The sequence below is a fragment of the Oenanthe melanoleuca genome, chromosome 14 (genome assembly GCF_029582105.1).
Source record: "Oenanthe melanoleuca isolate GR-GAL-2019-014 chromosome 14, OMel1.0, whole genome shotgun sequence".
Taxonomy (NCBI): domain Eukaryota; kingdom Metazoa; phylum Chordata; class Aves; order Passeriformes; family Muscicapidae; genus Oenanthe; species Oenanthe melanoleuca.
This window is the reverse complement of record NC_079348.1, coordinates 4416537-4431847: the sequence shown is the minus strand read 5'-3', so window position 1 is coordinate 4431847 and position 15311 is coordinate 4416537. Positions and strand designations below refer to the sequence as shown.

General features: G+C 48.4%; 1 protein-coding gene across 2 annotated transcripts in view; it reads left to right on the top strand.

Moving 5' to 3' along the window:
- MAD1L1 (mitotic arrest deficient 1 like 1) overlaps positions 1–8336 on the top strand; it is a 341085-nt gene extending 332749 nt beyond the window's left edge. For both annotated transcript variants that reach the window (XM_056502893.1, XM_056502894.1), the window contains one exon: positions 7319–8336. In XM_056502893.1, coding sequence (XP_056358868.1) covers positions 7319–7477 — 159 coding nt within the window. In that variant the 3' untranslated portion in view covers positions 7478–8336. The remainder of the gene's footprint in view (positions 1–7318) is intronic.
- Positions 8337–15311: the final 6975 nt, after the last annotated feature.

The window sequence follows — 15311 nt, the reverse complement described above, 5'->3', positions numbered from 1 at the left end:
TGAAAACTCAAAGCACTTTTGGAAAATGCATGGGTATTAATCCACACTGAGCAGTAGTTCTTCAATCCTATGATTTAAATTGGATATATTTGTCTCTGTCTGTCCTGAAGTGTTCAGTAACGTTAATGCACCCTGATAATAGCTGTCACATTTTACCCCAGGGGTTGTTCCTCAGTGATAGGTGAAATCACAGCAGTTCAAAGACCTGTCTTCCAGGATGAAAAGCTCTATAGGAATATTCAGATATAAAATAGTAATAGTATGAATCAAAAAATACACTTCCCTTATTTTAAAGCCTTTGATCTTATTTTTATGGCATCACATTTGACAGTCTAAAGGGCATTAACCTGTAGGAGAAACCTTTTAAAAGAAGGTGCTGACTCTCCCTCTGCTGCCCAGAGCACTGTCCCCAGGGATTAACACCAGCAGGTTTCCCCCATGGAGAGGGGTGCAGCCCTTCAGCACATGTCCCTGCTCTTTTTTATGTTTCATTTTTGACATGAGGTGGGGGAGAGCTCTCCTAGATCAAAACAGGGAGCTGTGGGGAGAAGCTGGTGCAGCACATCCCACTCTGTTCTGCTGCTGAGCTGGTGCAGCATCCAGGACCCCATCACTGCTGCCACACGTGCACACAGTGCCTGGGTCCTGCTTCTGATTAAGATGGAAGGATATGAGCTGACCTCTTGTTCCAAAGACATTCTGGGGTTGTGGTTCATCTCAGTGTTGAATAATAAGAAAGAGAAAGGAAATGTTTGCTATAAATCTCAGTGCACACAGGGCTGTTTCTCACTTACCCCATCCCAGCATTCAATTTTCTTCTTGGCATTGCCAGGCATTTGCTTTTCTTTGCTCAGCAGCTAAAAGCAGCTTTTTCATTACATTTCCTGGAAGGCTCTTTACAGGCATCCATCCCTGTCTGCCTCATAAATTCACTTTATATACCAAGCTGGTGACACAGAGGTCAGAGGTCTTGGCAAGAAACAATTATTATAAAGAAGTGCTCTTCTTCTTTGGGTTACAGTGAGGATATTAAAGGGTTGGGGGAGGGTGGAATTTTGCTGCAGACAAGGAATGGTCATTTGTGAAAGGGAGGTGACCTGATTGATTAAGTGCTGCACATCCTGCAGGAGCCACCATGGACAGGCATCCTGTCAGGCAAGCTGGAACCTGCCAGTTACCATGAAAAAAGAAGGAAACAGTAAACAGTTTGCTAAATAACCTCATAAATATTTCCAGCCATAAGCACATCTTGTGGTTCAATTTTGTGTTGTTTTTTTTTTTTCCTTTCCTTAATATTTCCCTAATTTTAAATGAACGGCCTGTAATTAAAGTGATTTAGAGGCTACCTGGGGACCTGGTATTTGAGCAGTGCATGATGCTTAGGAGAGATTGATTGGTGAGGCATAACTCAATTGGGGTATTTTGATAATGATATCATCACCCAAGAGAGCCAAGTTTGAGCAATTAAATCTCAAAACCTCGTGTTTGGGTTGCTGTAACTTCAGAAGGTGGTTTCTGCATGTGCACCCACACACACACATATTTTCCTTGTTTTTTTTTTTCCTGAGCACTCCAGTTTTTTGGCTGCCCTGAGTCAGTCTGTCTGCCTGTTTGGGGTGATCTGAAGAGGTGATTTATCAGCTGTGCAGACCCAGAGTCAGGGTGCAGCCCACCCAGCATCCCTGCTTCCCCCCTCAACATCTGCACGTGGACAGGGCGGCCTCTGACATTTAGAAAAATCTTGGCATCTGAAGCAAGAGGCAGAAACAAAAGGATTTTCTCATTTAAAGGTCAGAGCCAGCAGCTTCTTGAAGGAAATTTTCAAACAGGTTTGTGTGAGTGTTAGTGGGGAAGGTGTCAGGGAGCTGAGGGGTTTCAGGAGCAGCACACACAGCAACAGAGCTGTGCAGCTTTTGGGAGATCATCAGGTGGAACAGCCAGCCCTGAGGGCTTTGGGAAGAGGAGGTTTGAGGGATTCATGTGAGGAAGGCAAATTGCCAAAGGGGAGATGTGCATAACCCACACTGGTGTGGGTGGCACAGCACTTTTTGGGGTAGGAGAAGGGAAAGGGGCAGTGAGGAGCCAGGCACAGAGGGCACAGCATGGCCCAGGGTGCTGGAGCAGCCTGTGGAGCTGCACAGGGCAGGAGGAGCAGTGGGTGCTGCTGTGAAGCCGTGGTGCCCCTTCCCTCAGCACTCACAGGCTGCTGTGTGCTCAGAGCCATGGGGACACAGCACAGACAGTGATTTATGGAAGGAGCAGAGAGATGAGATGGGGCCTTCCAGATACATCCACTGGGTAAATGTCACCAGGCAGTGATTCACTTGCTCCTTGTGACCCTCATACATCTCTCTGGGAAGGCAGTCTGCCATAGAGCGTGGCACTGCACAGCCAGGGTTTGTCACCACGCCAAGGGTGCCTCTGGCTTCATCCTTCTGCACCCTGTGGAGGTGTTTGAACTCCTTGGTTCCCAAGCTGAGACACAACTGCCTTGCCTGCTGTGCCTGGCACAAAGCTCCACCACCCCTGCTGTCAGCTTGCCAAAACCCATTCAGGAGCTCCACCTGCCACACTGCAGGCGTGTGTTTGAAGTTGCAGGAACGCATGTCCTGCATGGATTGCATCCCCAGTTGTGCTTTCTCAATGTGGAAATCAGAGGCAGAAAATCCTCACTTCATTTTGAAATCTCAAGTTGTACAGAATGCTGAAGCCCTCTTTTCCCTGTTTCTGCATTTCTACTCTATACTTTCTGCTGATACCAAGTCCCCATGTCAGCTCTCTCCTTGGGGACCCTCTTTTCAGTTTTATTCCAGTGTCTGAAGGTCCTCAGGTCTTATGCTCAACCCTTATTTTTCAAGAAGCATCCTTTGTGTGATTAAAGTCACGCTGCATGCTGGTTTATAGCCAATGGCACTTTTAGAAACATTGGTTTTAGCTACCAAAATGTGTCAGAGAGAAGAGGGAACAGGTGTACAAGAAACTAAAACCTGAATGTATCTAGGTGAGATACACTTCTGAACCATGTGGTAGCTTGTGAGTGACTAAAGGAGACACTGTCAGACTTTTCACCCACTCACAGACTTTTCACTTTTCCCCCTTGGCTGCTGGAAGAAGCAGAGAAGGAAATGCTGGGTCTTGGCTTTCAGGGAAGGCACGTGTGCAACAGCAGCACAGAGCAAAGAGCCATCTCAGCAGGACAGACAGAAGTCCTGTACATGTCACACTGGGGGCAGTAGTTAGGAGAGCCTGTTGCAGTCCATGTGTTGCAGTTTTACGAGCCCAGTTCGTCCAGCTGCAGGTCCATCCCCACCAGGGACATTTGGGAATGCCTGTTGCTCCTCCACATCATCTACATGGTCTGCTCCTTGCTGAGGTGGAGAGAAGAACCTGCTTTTCTACCACGTGGGTGGTTATTGGAGAGATTTTTACATGTGTTTCCAAACTATAAAGCCTTGAATAATTTCCTGGTTTCCAGGGTTAAGAGGAAGAGTTATGATGTTTCCTTGTGGCAGGCAGATCTCGATTCCCCTGAAGAAACAGTTGTGCTAACAGCTCCTTTCTCAGAGCAGCTACTCCAGGTTCATGTTGTTCTGTGCTAAACAGACCAGTGTTGTTGTGCTTTACAACACAGAGAGCTCTGCCCCCTGATCTGGTTGCTGTGGGGTAGCCCAGCCTGCAAGGAGACAAAGAGGTTGTCACCCTTCAAATCTACAACCAGTGTCATCCCACCCACCCCAGCAGAGCTGGGAGTGCAGTAACACTGGCCAAAGAGTGATTTCCTTTGCTTTTCTAGAAATGGTGTCCCCATAGTCCGTAAATCAGATTAAACTGGCAACAGAGCTTAGTGAAAGCTGAAATCTTTCCCATTGCAAGTATTTGAGATCTGAATAAAACATAACAGAGACCTGAATCTCAGTAGTTTAGTGAGCCAGACAGACTTTTCCCATGAATTAGAAGAAACCAATATAGGCCTATGTACAGAGTACCTGAGGGATGGTATTCTCACAGTGATTACCTGCTGCTCTGTGCTCAGGAAACTGAGGTTTAGGAGGGAATATTTACATCTCTAATGAAGCACTTGTGTGGCCCAGCACAGAGGGGAAGGGGAGAGTGAAGTGTCATGATGGTCCCCAAAGTGTCCTCCTGCATTGACTCCTCTGTGCATTGACTCTGGGGTGGATGGTGGTACTCACAGATCCAGCTTTTCCTTTGATCCCATGTATTCAGCTTGGCACTAAATGTTGATGCTTTTTTCTTTCTTTTTCATGTGCTTTTTTGCCCTTCCCTTTAAGAGCAACAACACACTGTAGCATTTGATGTCAGTGGTGTTGGGCACAGAGCAGTTGGGGCTGGGTTTGAACGTGCTCTGGTCTCTCTCACCCCATTCCCACTCATGGACTGTCCCCATGGATCAGTGACACTTGTTTATGCTCCTCTCAGCTTTGCATTTTATTCCTAGATGGGCTGGGGTGGCTTTTGGCTTCGTCTAAACTTAGAATTTTAGGGAATGCATCAGCAGAGTGAATGGTGATTGTGTTACATGAGCTGATCTGTGCTGGCACCTGCAAGTTCTTGTCAGCAGGACTTGTGTCCAGGAGTTTTCCTTTGAGGGTTGACACTTTTTATAAATAAAAAAAAAAAATTAAAAATGGGTGGAGGGAATCCTAGCTATGTACAGTGGAGAGTGCCCTTGCAGTTTTGAACTGCTGTAAATTTCGTATTTCTCATTTTCAGAAATACAGTTTTCAGAGCTGGAACCACAGGGATGCTCTGCATTGATCCAGAATGGTGTGGAACACCAGACCCTGCAGCATTCACTCAGCAGAGCATCCTGCCCATGTCCTCCCACTCAGTTCCTGCACACCCCTGTGCATCCCCCTGCCTTGCTCTGATCCCCTGCTCGCTCCTGTTCTGCCTTGGGCACTTCCCTCTCTGCCAGCAAGTGCACCAGGCAGGGTGCAGGCTGCCTTTTGAAAAGAAATCCTGTGAATTAATGGGAACATATTGCTATTATTTCATATAATCACTTTATTTGTAAAGCACAGGCTGCAGAGGTGCTCCTGCTGCTGAACCCAAAGCAGCAAATCTATCTATATATCCCAGTCTATACTGCATTATGAACAGATGGGTGAAGAAAAAAAGCAATAAAAACAAATAATAAGAAAAGTAACAATGATAGCAATTTTAAAACACTCCTAGGGGAAGAAAAAAAAGAGAAGTTTCTCCATTTTTTTAAAGCAGTGTGAGATTGAATGAGCTGCACTGCAAGTGCATCCATCCTCTAAGTTCCCATGTAAACATCTCCCGGCTGAGGAAGAATTGCTTTTTTTCCAAGTGGCTGCCTTCTCGCCTTGTGCTTGTTACAGAAGCAATCATAAGAAACCTGGGTGAGATGTCTGGGGTTTGGAAGCATTTGGGTGTTTTCTTTGATTTTTTGGAGTTCCTGGAGCTACAGAGGCCGTGGGGGTGAGAGGGAGGATGGTGCCTCCCTTGGCAGCTGAGAAAACTCAGTGGGAAATAGCAGTCTTCTCAGAAGCACATATTTGTCCACATAACTTGCTCTGAACATCATTCTTCTGCAGGAGGAAACTTTGGTTATGAAGGATAGTCGAGAGAAACTACCATTAATCTCATAAAAAAAGATAATATATTCAAATGTAGCCTTCACCCACGACACCAGTGAGCTCAAAGTAGTTTAAAACATTTCTGTTGCTCTGTTTCTGAGGTCATGAAATACAAGCAAATGGTCTGGCACTGGATGCTAAATTTCTTAAGGAATTGAATTAATTAAACTAGTAAACCAATTAATGGATTTGCTTATAAATTCTTAGAAAATTAATTCTGTGCCCAAGGAGTGTTTTAAATCTGTGAGGGAGGCTGTGTATTTCATACAGAGCTTGAATTCCCATTTCAGATGAGTCTGAATGAGAGAGTTGGAGACACAAGTGATGCATTCATAATGCTCGGACCTTCCTCCAGAACTGGCACTCCTCATCAGCTGGATCTGGGTGGGATTTGCAGAACAAACCTGTGCTGCTGTGCTGGCTGCTCTGCTCTGACACTCTGCCTTTAAGTGGGCTGGAATTTTCATCCTTCCTGATGCCTCCAACTGGCTCCTTCATCTGCCAGTGCTTCTTCCCTCTTTGATCTGGTCCAGGGGTTCCTCAGGTGCACAGGAGGCATCAGGTAGCTCCAGTAAGCAGCAGATCAAAGCACAGGATTTGCTGAAAAACAGCCCAGCCAAAACAAAGATCTGAGCACAAGCTAATCCACTTTTCCACGTGGAAGCCTTGTTTGGATTCCCTGCCTGGCTCAGGGATGACAGGGCATCCCCTGCACCTTGCACTCCTCACAATCCAAAGTGACCCAAACATGGAAAGTTGATAATCAGATGTCTCCAGGCTCCTGAGAAGATGAAATCAGAAGGAAGCAGGTTTCCTGGGGCTCTCAGCAGGCAAAGCCATGTTCTCCTCTCCTATGGCAATCCTCCCCTTCAGATCTGGGCATCCTTTGACTGAGGAGGGGGCTGCCAGCCATGCCTGGCACCACCCATGCTGTCCCACCTCAGCTCCAAGAGGAAGCAGAGCTGCAAAGCAATTAGGAATGGAAGTATTTTGAAGAGGAAAACGGCAGGGGAAAAAAATTAGCATTTGCACTGTGATGTTTTTGCTGTTTATTAATAAACAAGCTGCTTTTGTGCCTCTGGGGGTAGGAGAGGCTTGAAGCATTCCTTATTTCTCTTGCTTTCAGCTTTTTTTGCTTGTTTTATACGTTACAGGAGATTTGTAGTGTCTTCCCACATGTTGAGTTTCCTTATTTTCTTGAGAGCATCTCTGGAATAATTCCTCTGGAGGTTTTGGCTGTGTGCTGCCAGTCTGATTTAAACACTTTAGGGATGCAGGGTGGATCAGTCCTCATTGGGAATGAGTTATGTTAATTAGGAACAGGTCTGCTCCCTCCTGCAGAAGTAGTGTGACTTCAGGGATAAGTGTTTTGATAGAGAAAAAAACCCTGTACAGAGCTCTTGCCACCCTGGGTGGTGTTGGTGACAGTGACTCTGATGTGGCCACCCCTGTTCTGTGCTGGCAGCACAGGCTCTTTTCAGGATGGTGAAACCCCTCATCTCCCCAGCAGCACATTTGTCAGCAGGGAAGGCTCACAGGGGTCCTGCAGGACTCAGGAATGTGCCAGACAGAGAGATGTCCTTGGTGACAGACAGATCCGTGCAAAGGAGGCTCCAGGGTGACACTGCTCCTGTGTCACAGGAGGTGAATTAAAACCCTCTGCTGTTCATGGCCTTGTTCTTCTTTCCCTTTAGGCCTCCAGCTCCTCTGGTGGGAAGATGCAGCTTCTGGAAACGGAGTTCTCACGAACCATCGGGGAGCTGATCGAGCTGCACCTGCTGCGCCAGGACAGCATCCCCGCCTTCCTCAGCGCCCTCACCCTCGACCTCTTCAGCCGCCAGACCATGGCCTAGTGTCCCCGCCAGCTGCCAGCCAGCCCCTGGCCCTCCTGGCCATGGCACTTCAGCTAGCAAGGAAAAATTCTCATGTCCACCACCCCTGATTTGTGGTATTGGGTTGCTTTTGTTTTGCAGGGAACTCCTTCTTCCCCCTTCTTTCACAGAAATCCCACCAGTTCCTCTGAAAAGCATAATTTTCCTCCTGTGGGAGAGCAAGGCTAACTCCTTCCCAGGCTCTCCTCTGCCAGGATCCAGTTCTTGCCTTTGAACTGGGCCATGTGTTCATCACTACCCAGATTCTCAGGATCTGTCTGGGAATATGGTGGGAACTGCTGATTTGAGGAGCCCCAGGATCACAAAAGGATTCCCTAAATCTGGGCCCTAGCAGAGAGAAATATGCATGAGGCTGATGCTTCCTGCTGCATGGCTGTCCTCTTCTAATAAGAGCCAAGGGCTTGGTCCCTGAGGACAGAGACCCAGGGAGAGTCTCTTGCTCTCAAACATCTCATCACTCAGCAAGGTTGAAATTATGTTTAAGATATCAGTGACCTGGGTCTGCCATCACTCAGCAGACAAGCACAAGCATAAATGGCCGTTTGAAGCCCCTGTATCTATGTTGGCACCTCTGTGGCTCAGTCACTGCCGTGCTTTTGGTTCCTCACCAAGACTTTAGGGCTCTTGGTTATCCCAGGACTGTAGAAAGTGGAAAGGAACAGTTTGGGCTGTGTTCTATGACTGACCTTAGCCTGCTGCCTGCTACCACCCTGTGGGTATCTGTTTTGGGAGGTCACCTTTCACCTCCCCAGAAGTCTGATATTTTGTGTTATAATGGATGTAGCTCTTCTGTGATAATAATAAAGTGTCACTTCTCAGACTGGGTGTATGACTCTTACTTGGGATGCACTCTATGCCTTGATGTGCTCTCCCACATGTAGAGGATGAGCACATCAATGGTCTGATGTGCTTTGGAAAGGGAGGACATCATCTCTGTTTTTCCAGGCAAGACTCATTCATAGAATTATAGAATCATCAGTGGTTTGGGTTGGAAGGGACCTTAGAGATCATGTAGTCCTAACCCTTGCTACCTTAAATCAAATCAATTTGCTATAAACTTCTGTGTATATTGATTTCCCCCCAATTTCTGCAGGAACACACTCCCTAGGCTTGGAGAAGAGGTAGCAGTGAGCAGGCTACAAAGTTAGCTGAGATCCTTGCAGTGACTGCAGGGTTGGCCAGGCTTGCTGGAGTCACTGGGAGACCTGTTGATGTGTCTAAGGCATGGAAGACATCTGCTGTTGACCCCCATTTGCTGTTGATCAGAGGAGGGGGGACAAGCATGAGGTCTGGGGAGGCTGCAGCCCCCGTTTCCCCAGCTCCTCTCCGCGGGGAAGCGCAATAGCAAAAGTTTGTCATTTTCTCTTCTGCCTGAAGAAGTCCCAGTGGAAGATGAATTGCTGGGCATGCTGTGCCAGGGGAAGGCTGCCTGATTCATATGCACGGCGTGGCACGGAGAGTCGCCTTCCCCAGTCATGGGGAAAATGAATCATGACGTCAGCCGCATTCAGCTCCGCCGCCAGCACAATAGCGGATCCCGGCTGCTGTGGAACATGCTTCTCCTGGCTCCTTGCAGGAGAAATGAAGTAATTAATAAGTGTACAATAAACCCTCTATCTTAGCAAAACACAGGTGAGGCGAGAAGCGATGCTGGAGAGCGACAAGGGAAAACATGTTGTGCCTGTTGGAAAGTTGCCTCCCGAGAGTGAAGGGATAATAAGTTGGGAGAGAACACACAGTCGGCTTCGAGACGCCTGCGGTGGGGAGGAGACGTGAGTTACTGCTCTGCTCCCTCTTCTCCCAGCAGGACTGATTTGCTAACTAACTTTAATACAGCAGCACAGCTGGCAGAGGTGTGTGGTGAGGATGGGTGCTTGGCTGGATGTGCTGCAGCACCATCCATGGCTTGGGGAGCTGCTGCTGACTGTCCTGCTTTGGCCAGCAGCATCCCTGCCCTGCTCGTGGCACAGGGAGTTCACTGGGCTCACATGAAACTGGGACTTCTGGGAAGTTTGACTTCAGAGTTGTTCATGTGGAGGTGTGACCATTGCAAAGCCACTTGGGCCACCTGTAGCCCATGATGGAGGAAAGGAGCTGAGAGTCACCAGTTTCCAGTTCCAACACTGATTTCAGGATGAAGCCACAAACCTATGGCTGTACCTGATCCCATGGCAGCTCCCATCTCTGCCACTGTCATTATCCTGCTTGTAGAAGCCATGAGGGAGCTGCAAGGAATAGATGACACTGAATTTCACAGTGACAGCCCCTTTCTTTACGAGCTAATGGGCTCAGCAGCCCACCAAAGGTGCTGCCACCACGTTCACCACCCCTGCATCGCCCCACCATGAGTCCCCTGGGGCAGTGCAAAGATATCCCAGGTGGGTTTGGCTCATCACCTGCAAAGCTCCAGCCCTGATTGTGGAAAATCCTTTTAGAAAATCTTGGGAGCTGGGTAATAAATTTGCAGTTGGTTGGAGGGGAGAGGCGGGAGCGCTCACAGGCGTGCGTGTGCTCGCTGGGTTCCTGTGCATGCTGGCTGGGTTTGTGTGCTGTAGGCTGTGAAATATGATTTACTGGTGCATGGCTGCAGGATTTTGTATGTGTGTGTGTGTGTGAAACACCATCTTGTTTGCAGTGTTGCCTGAAGCTTCCCTTCACTCAAACTGCTCCTGAGTCCCTGCTCTGCTGCAGATCAGCCCTGTCCATCTGTGTGCATACACAAACACCAAACAGGCACAGAGCTGTTGGGTTCTGCCATACAGTTAAGAAAGCAGCAGAGCTCTGGGCTAAGGCAGGTTTTGCCAGGTTTGTGCCTCTCCCAAGGGCACATCTCTGATCCTGGAGCCTTTTGCTCCTGCTTTGTGTCTCCTGGCTCTTGGTGTCATGTGTTGTTTGCATTGCCCTGGAAGTGTCCAATGCCTGAGAAGGAACCAGGGAAATCCTTTTGGGATGAGCCATGAGAAGTTTGAAGTTTGTAGATGTTAGTTTTGGATCTTCTCCATGTAACACTGTAGGAGCAAGGGAAGGAGAAGGGGGAAGAGCATTGGAGCCATGGTGGAGGTGGGTGCCTGGAGAGTGAAGGGCAGGAGCAGAGCAGGGGATGGGTGGAAGAAACGGGGCATGGGTGGAAGGAGAAGCCACCTCCATTTTTGAACAGCTGCAGTGCCAGCCTTGCTGTCAGTTCTCCATTGCAACCCTCTGCTCACTCCAAACACTGAGTAGCACCTGCCCTTTTTATTTCCCAGCCCAGCAGTGGGCTCAGAGGCAGCTGAGTGGTGTGATGGGCAGGGGTGACAGGCAAGAGCCTTCCTCAGACATCACTGAGCTGATGCCAGACCCCACTGGGCTCTGCTCGGGGTGGGAGAGGGCACAGCCAGGGCAGGACTGGTTCTGTTGGAGCTTTTAGCTACTGAGAGACCTTGGGAAAACAATGGTGGTGCCTGATGCCAGGTGATTGTAGCTAAGGACAGGAGCTGGGGATGACAGAACAGGCACTCTCTGCTGGTGTGAATCACATTCCTGCTGCCTGCTGTGACAGCAGATTCAGATTTTATAGCAGCATTGCTGAAACTTGCATGATATTTAAAAGCTACAAAATGCACCCAGTCTGATCAGGGGAGGGGTATTAAATAAATAAATAAAAAATCAGCAAAGCTTTTTTCACAAAGTCTTTTTTAAATATTAAAATCCCATCCTTCCCAACAGGAAAGCTTTTTCAGGCTAAGAGGAAAGAATGAACGGCATCTGATGATATCGCATTGACACAAGTGTCTAGAAAAATAGGGTAGGAATGTATGATCTGTTCTGAAAAAGGAACCATAGCTAATAGGAAATATGCTGATGCTACTTTTAATTTCATGACTCAGGTTTGCTGCAAAATTGATGGAAATCTGTGTTGGAACTTGGTTACATTAAAACAGTTCTTGGCTGCTTGGGGGTTTTCCAGTTCTTGTTTCTGTTTTGGGGGATTATTATTGTAGAATCTTTTGATACTCTGGGAGTTTGCAGATGTTATTTGAAAGGACAGGGGAACGGTCTTTTATCCAAAAGAAAGAGGAGATTTTTGCTCCAGAAAGATCAGTGGCCAAAGCCCAGCCCTGGACAGGCCATCCCAGAGGCCCCTCTGTTCCTTCCACCCATGGTGTCTGTGTCTCCAGCCTTCCTTCTGTGCATGTTTTCCCTCAGAGCAAGTACAAGGAACAAAACAGAAGAAAAGTACACTTTAAAGAAAATGCTGCCATGTAATTTAAGGAGCACAAAGGCATCTTCTTGCTGCTGGAGATCTCAGAAGCAGCCCATGTGTTTGGTCTCCACCCAAACTACATTCCTCCACCAAAGCACATTTCCTTGGGTTGTGTCAGTTTTCTTCTGCTTCCCCAACATGGGATCAGGCCTCTCCCAACCCCTTCATCTTCCCTGTGCTGTTTCCTGGCCCAGGCTCCAGTGCTGATGAGTTTATTAGTGTTGCTAATTTTACCTGATGCTGCTTCCTTCTCTTCATGACAGGTTGTTTTTTTTGAACTCTCCAGCTGATTGATTGAGCTCTCTTTAATATTCCCCATTTCACTTTAAATTCTCTTTGTTGACTGTTGCTTGTTGTGGTTCTGGTTTTTTTTTCTTTAATCCTCCCACTGTCTCTTTTTCCTTCCTGGTCCTTCTAATGCTTCTTCAGCCTGGAGCAAAGCCAGAGACCATGGGGAGGTCATTGAAACACAGACGGCTGTAGGATTTAAATAAGGACTGGATAATTTTATCACCATTAACAAGGCTCACTGCTATGCAAGCCAAAGTAATAAGGGCAATCATATCTCATGGTTCGGGGAGCAAGTTGATTGCCTGCAGGGACTGAGAAGGTAATTCTGCATCCCTGACTCCCCCAAAATATGATACAGTGGACAAGATGCACCAGGGCTTGCCTAGAGGAGGAGAGCATTTCCCTTACCATCTCTGTTGTCACACTCCATTGATGTGATCAGAAACTTCTGGTATCAGCATGGTGGGAGATGTTCTCAGGCAGATGAAAGGCTCTGAAGTTTGGCAGATGAACCTTTCCTGTTAAGGAGCATCTGCTGAGTGACCTTTGTGCTGTGTGGTGGCAGATACTTCACTTTGCTGGCACTGACTGGTTCACCTGCCAGGCTGCTCCATAACCCTGCCAAGGACTGGCCTTCCTGAAAGAGATGCAGACCTTGCATGTCCCTTGGGTCCTTCATTTTGGAGGTGCCTCCCACTCCCCACTGACTGTGCACAGCCTTGTACACAATGGGGTGATGGCAAAGCAGTGTCCCCCCTTCACTTCTCTGCAGCACAGCTCTCCCAGCTCCTCCATGACCCTATGCTTTTCCTCAGCTCATTCTGGGCTCTCTTGTCTCTTCTCTGTGCCTGTGCTTTTCCTCAGCTCATTCTGGGCTCTCTTGTCTCTTCTCTGTGCCTGTGCCTTTCCTCAGCTCATTCTGGGCTCTCCCAGCTCCTCCATGAGCCCATGCTTTCCTCAGCTCATTTTGGAGCCACGCTGCAGCCCCTGGGTGTGTGCACAGAGGGCTCCTGCTCCTGCTCCTGCTCCTGCTGCTGTTTTGAGGCAGAGCTGCCCATGAGTGGTGTGCTCTGAAGTGACAGCTCCTCTTGCCCTGAGTCCTGGCAGGGGAAGGAACAGCCCTGGAGAGGAGAGGATGGCAAGGAATGAACCAAATCCACGGGGAGCCGAGCTCCTCATCCTGGCAGCTGTGCTGAGATGAGGAGGAGAGAGGAAAGCTCCCCAGATAGCACAAATCCCTGCCTGGGTCTGTCCTGCCAGTACTGGATGACTTTGGGTAAGTCTGTAGGTGATGCCAGCATTCTGGTTCGGTGTTGGAGTGTCCTGCTCTGGTCTCCTGGCTCTGAGCCCTGACCTCCTGTGGGCAGAGCATCTCCTGTGTGATATGTGCCACCCCAGCCATGGGAGTCCTCACCTGAGCCCGCCAGGCTGTGCTGCCATCCCAAGGTGAGGATTACAGCTCTGACAAGGCACAAATTAACTTTGCAAACTCGCTAGAAAGCAAGAAGTGAAGAACAGATGCTGGGTATTCTAAGGATTGATTTTAAGAGATAACTGTGGTGGCAAAACATAATTAACAGTCTATAGCATTGGGGTTTTTTTCAAATAACAAGCAGGCAAAGCCTGGAGGCACAGGATGGTGGATGGACAAGTTGAGAGCCACCAGCACCGACTGCCCAGCTCTGATGGGTGACACAAGGGAGGTCTGGGTGGTGTTGAGCTGGCATCTCCCAGCATGTGCTGGCCACAGGGGGTCACACCCAGGTCATCACTTGCTCTCTATAATGGCTGTGGAGCAGCAGTTCGTAGATGTCTCTGCAGAATCTTATCGAGCTCTTCCCTGATGGCTTTGCCAGTGCCAAGGGAGCTGTCAGCAAACCTCCCCTCTGCACCCCACACTCAGAGAAAGTGCTCAGGGAAGATGGAAATCTCACCTGCACAGGATGCTCAGCTCTGGCAGATAAGGTGGTTTACAGGTGAAACTCCAAGCATGTTCCTGCTCCATGCAGAGACCCCACAACACCAACAGGACACCTCCAGCCTGGCTGCACCTCCTTTCCTTGCTTCTGTCCTTAACAGAAGGAGGAGAATGGCTGATGGGACTGAAGCAGGTTTGTTCCCAAGGTAAGGAAAGCACCAGGCCCCCAAAAGCCACAGGCTCCTCACACACACCCTGTTTATATCACCACTCTTTCCTGGCTTCACAGTTAACTCAGGACAGTCCCCAGGTCCTGTAATCAGTGTTAAATGTAATGAATGATCTTGTCCTCCTTGTTTGTCTCCTCTTTAGTGTAACACTGTAATTAGCTTAATTACCAACAGATTCTTTTTTTTTTTTTTTTTTTGTAACTTAAAATGGAAATTAAATTTTGCACCAGGTTTTACAGGCTGTTAACGGGAATCGAATAATCAAGCCTGACTCCAAGTCCTTGAAAATGAGTATTAAAAAAGGTCTGAATTTGCATATTCATGTTTTTAATAGGGTTCAGAAGGTATATTTGCAACTGATGAAAAGGATTAATTAAGCTTAATTTGCATAGGAAGAACAGTTTAACCCCTTGCATCCTAACAAGGCAGATACTGACAATTTGAATTCCATGGTTTGATGCTGGAGAGACTGAGAGCAGTGCCCTGCAAAGCACCTTCCTTCCCCTCCAGGAGGTCAGAACTAGGAGAATACAGGATCCCAGCATCATCCTGGCACAGCTGGTCCCCCTGTGCCCAGAGCCAGCTCCAGGTCTGGTCTCCATCTCTCCACAGTGGTGGTTTGTGACCTGGCTCTCCCACGGCAGTGCCACCACATCAGGCTTTGAGCTGAACATGCTGCTCCTCCTGCTGTGAGCTGGGCTGGGCAGCTCTGACAGATTGAAGAAATCATCTCAGTGCAGCCAGCTCTGTCCCCTGAGCTGTTCACAGCTGGGCTGCCTGCAGCCAGCACAGGGTGGGAGCACCATGGCTGGTAGGGGCACCAAAACCTTTGACTCCTGATCTCATTTCCAATTTCCTTTTTTCTCAGTGAGACTGATCCCACCGGGGGTTAAAGGCACTGTGGGAATGTCAGACCAGGGTGAGACTCAGTCCTGTCCTGCTCCCAGCTGGTGACAGCATCCCAGAAATCTGGGACTGGTGCAGTTTCAGAGGAAGGGTCAGAGAGCTGCCCTGACTGGGGTGTGTTGGTGAGGTCACACCCTAATCCCAGCTGGGACCTCTGCATGGAGAAACCAGCAGGGTCTTGCACAGCTCTGTCCACTTGTGATGTAA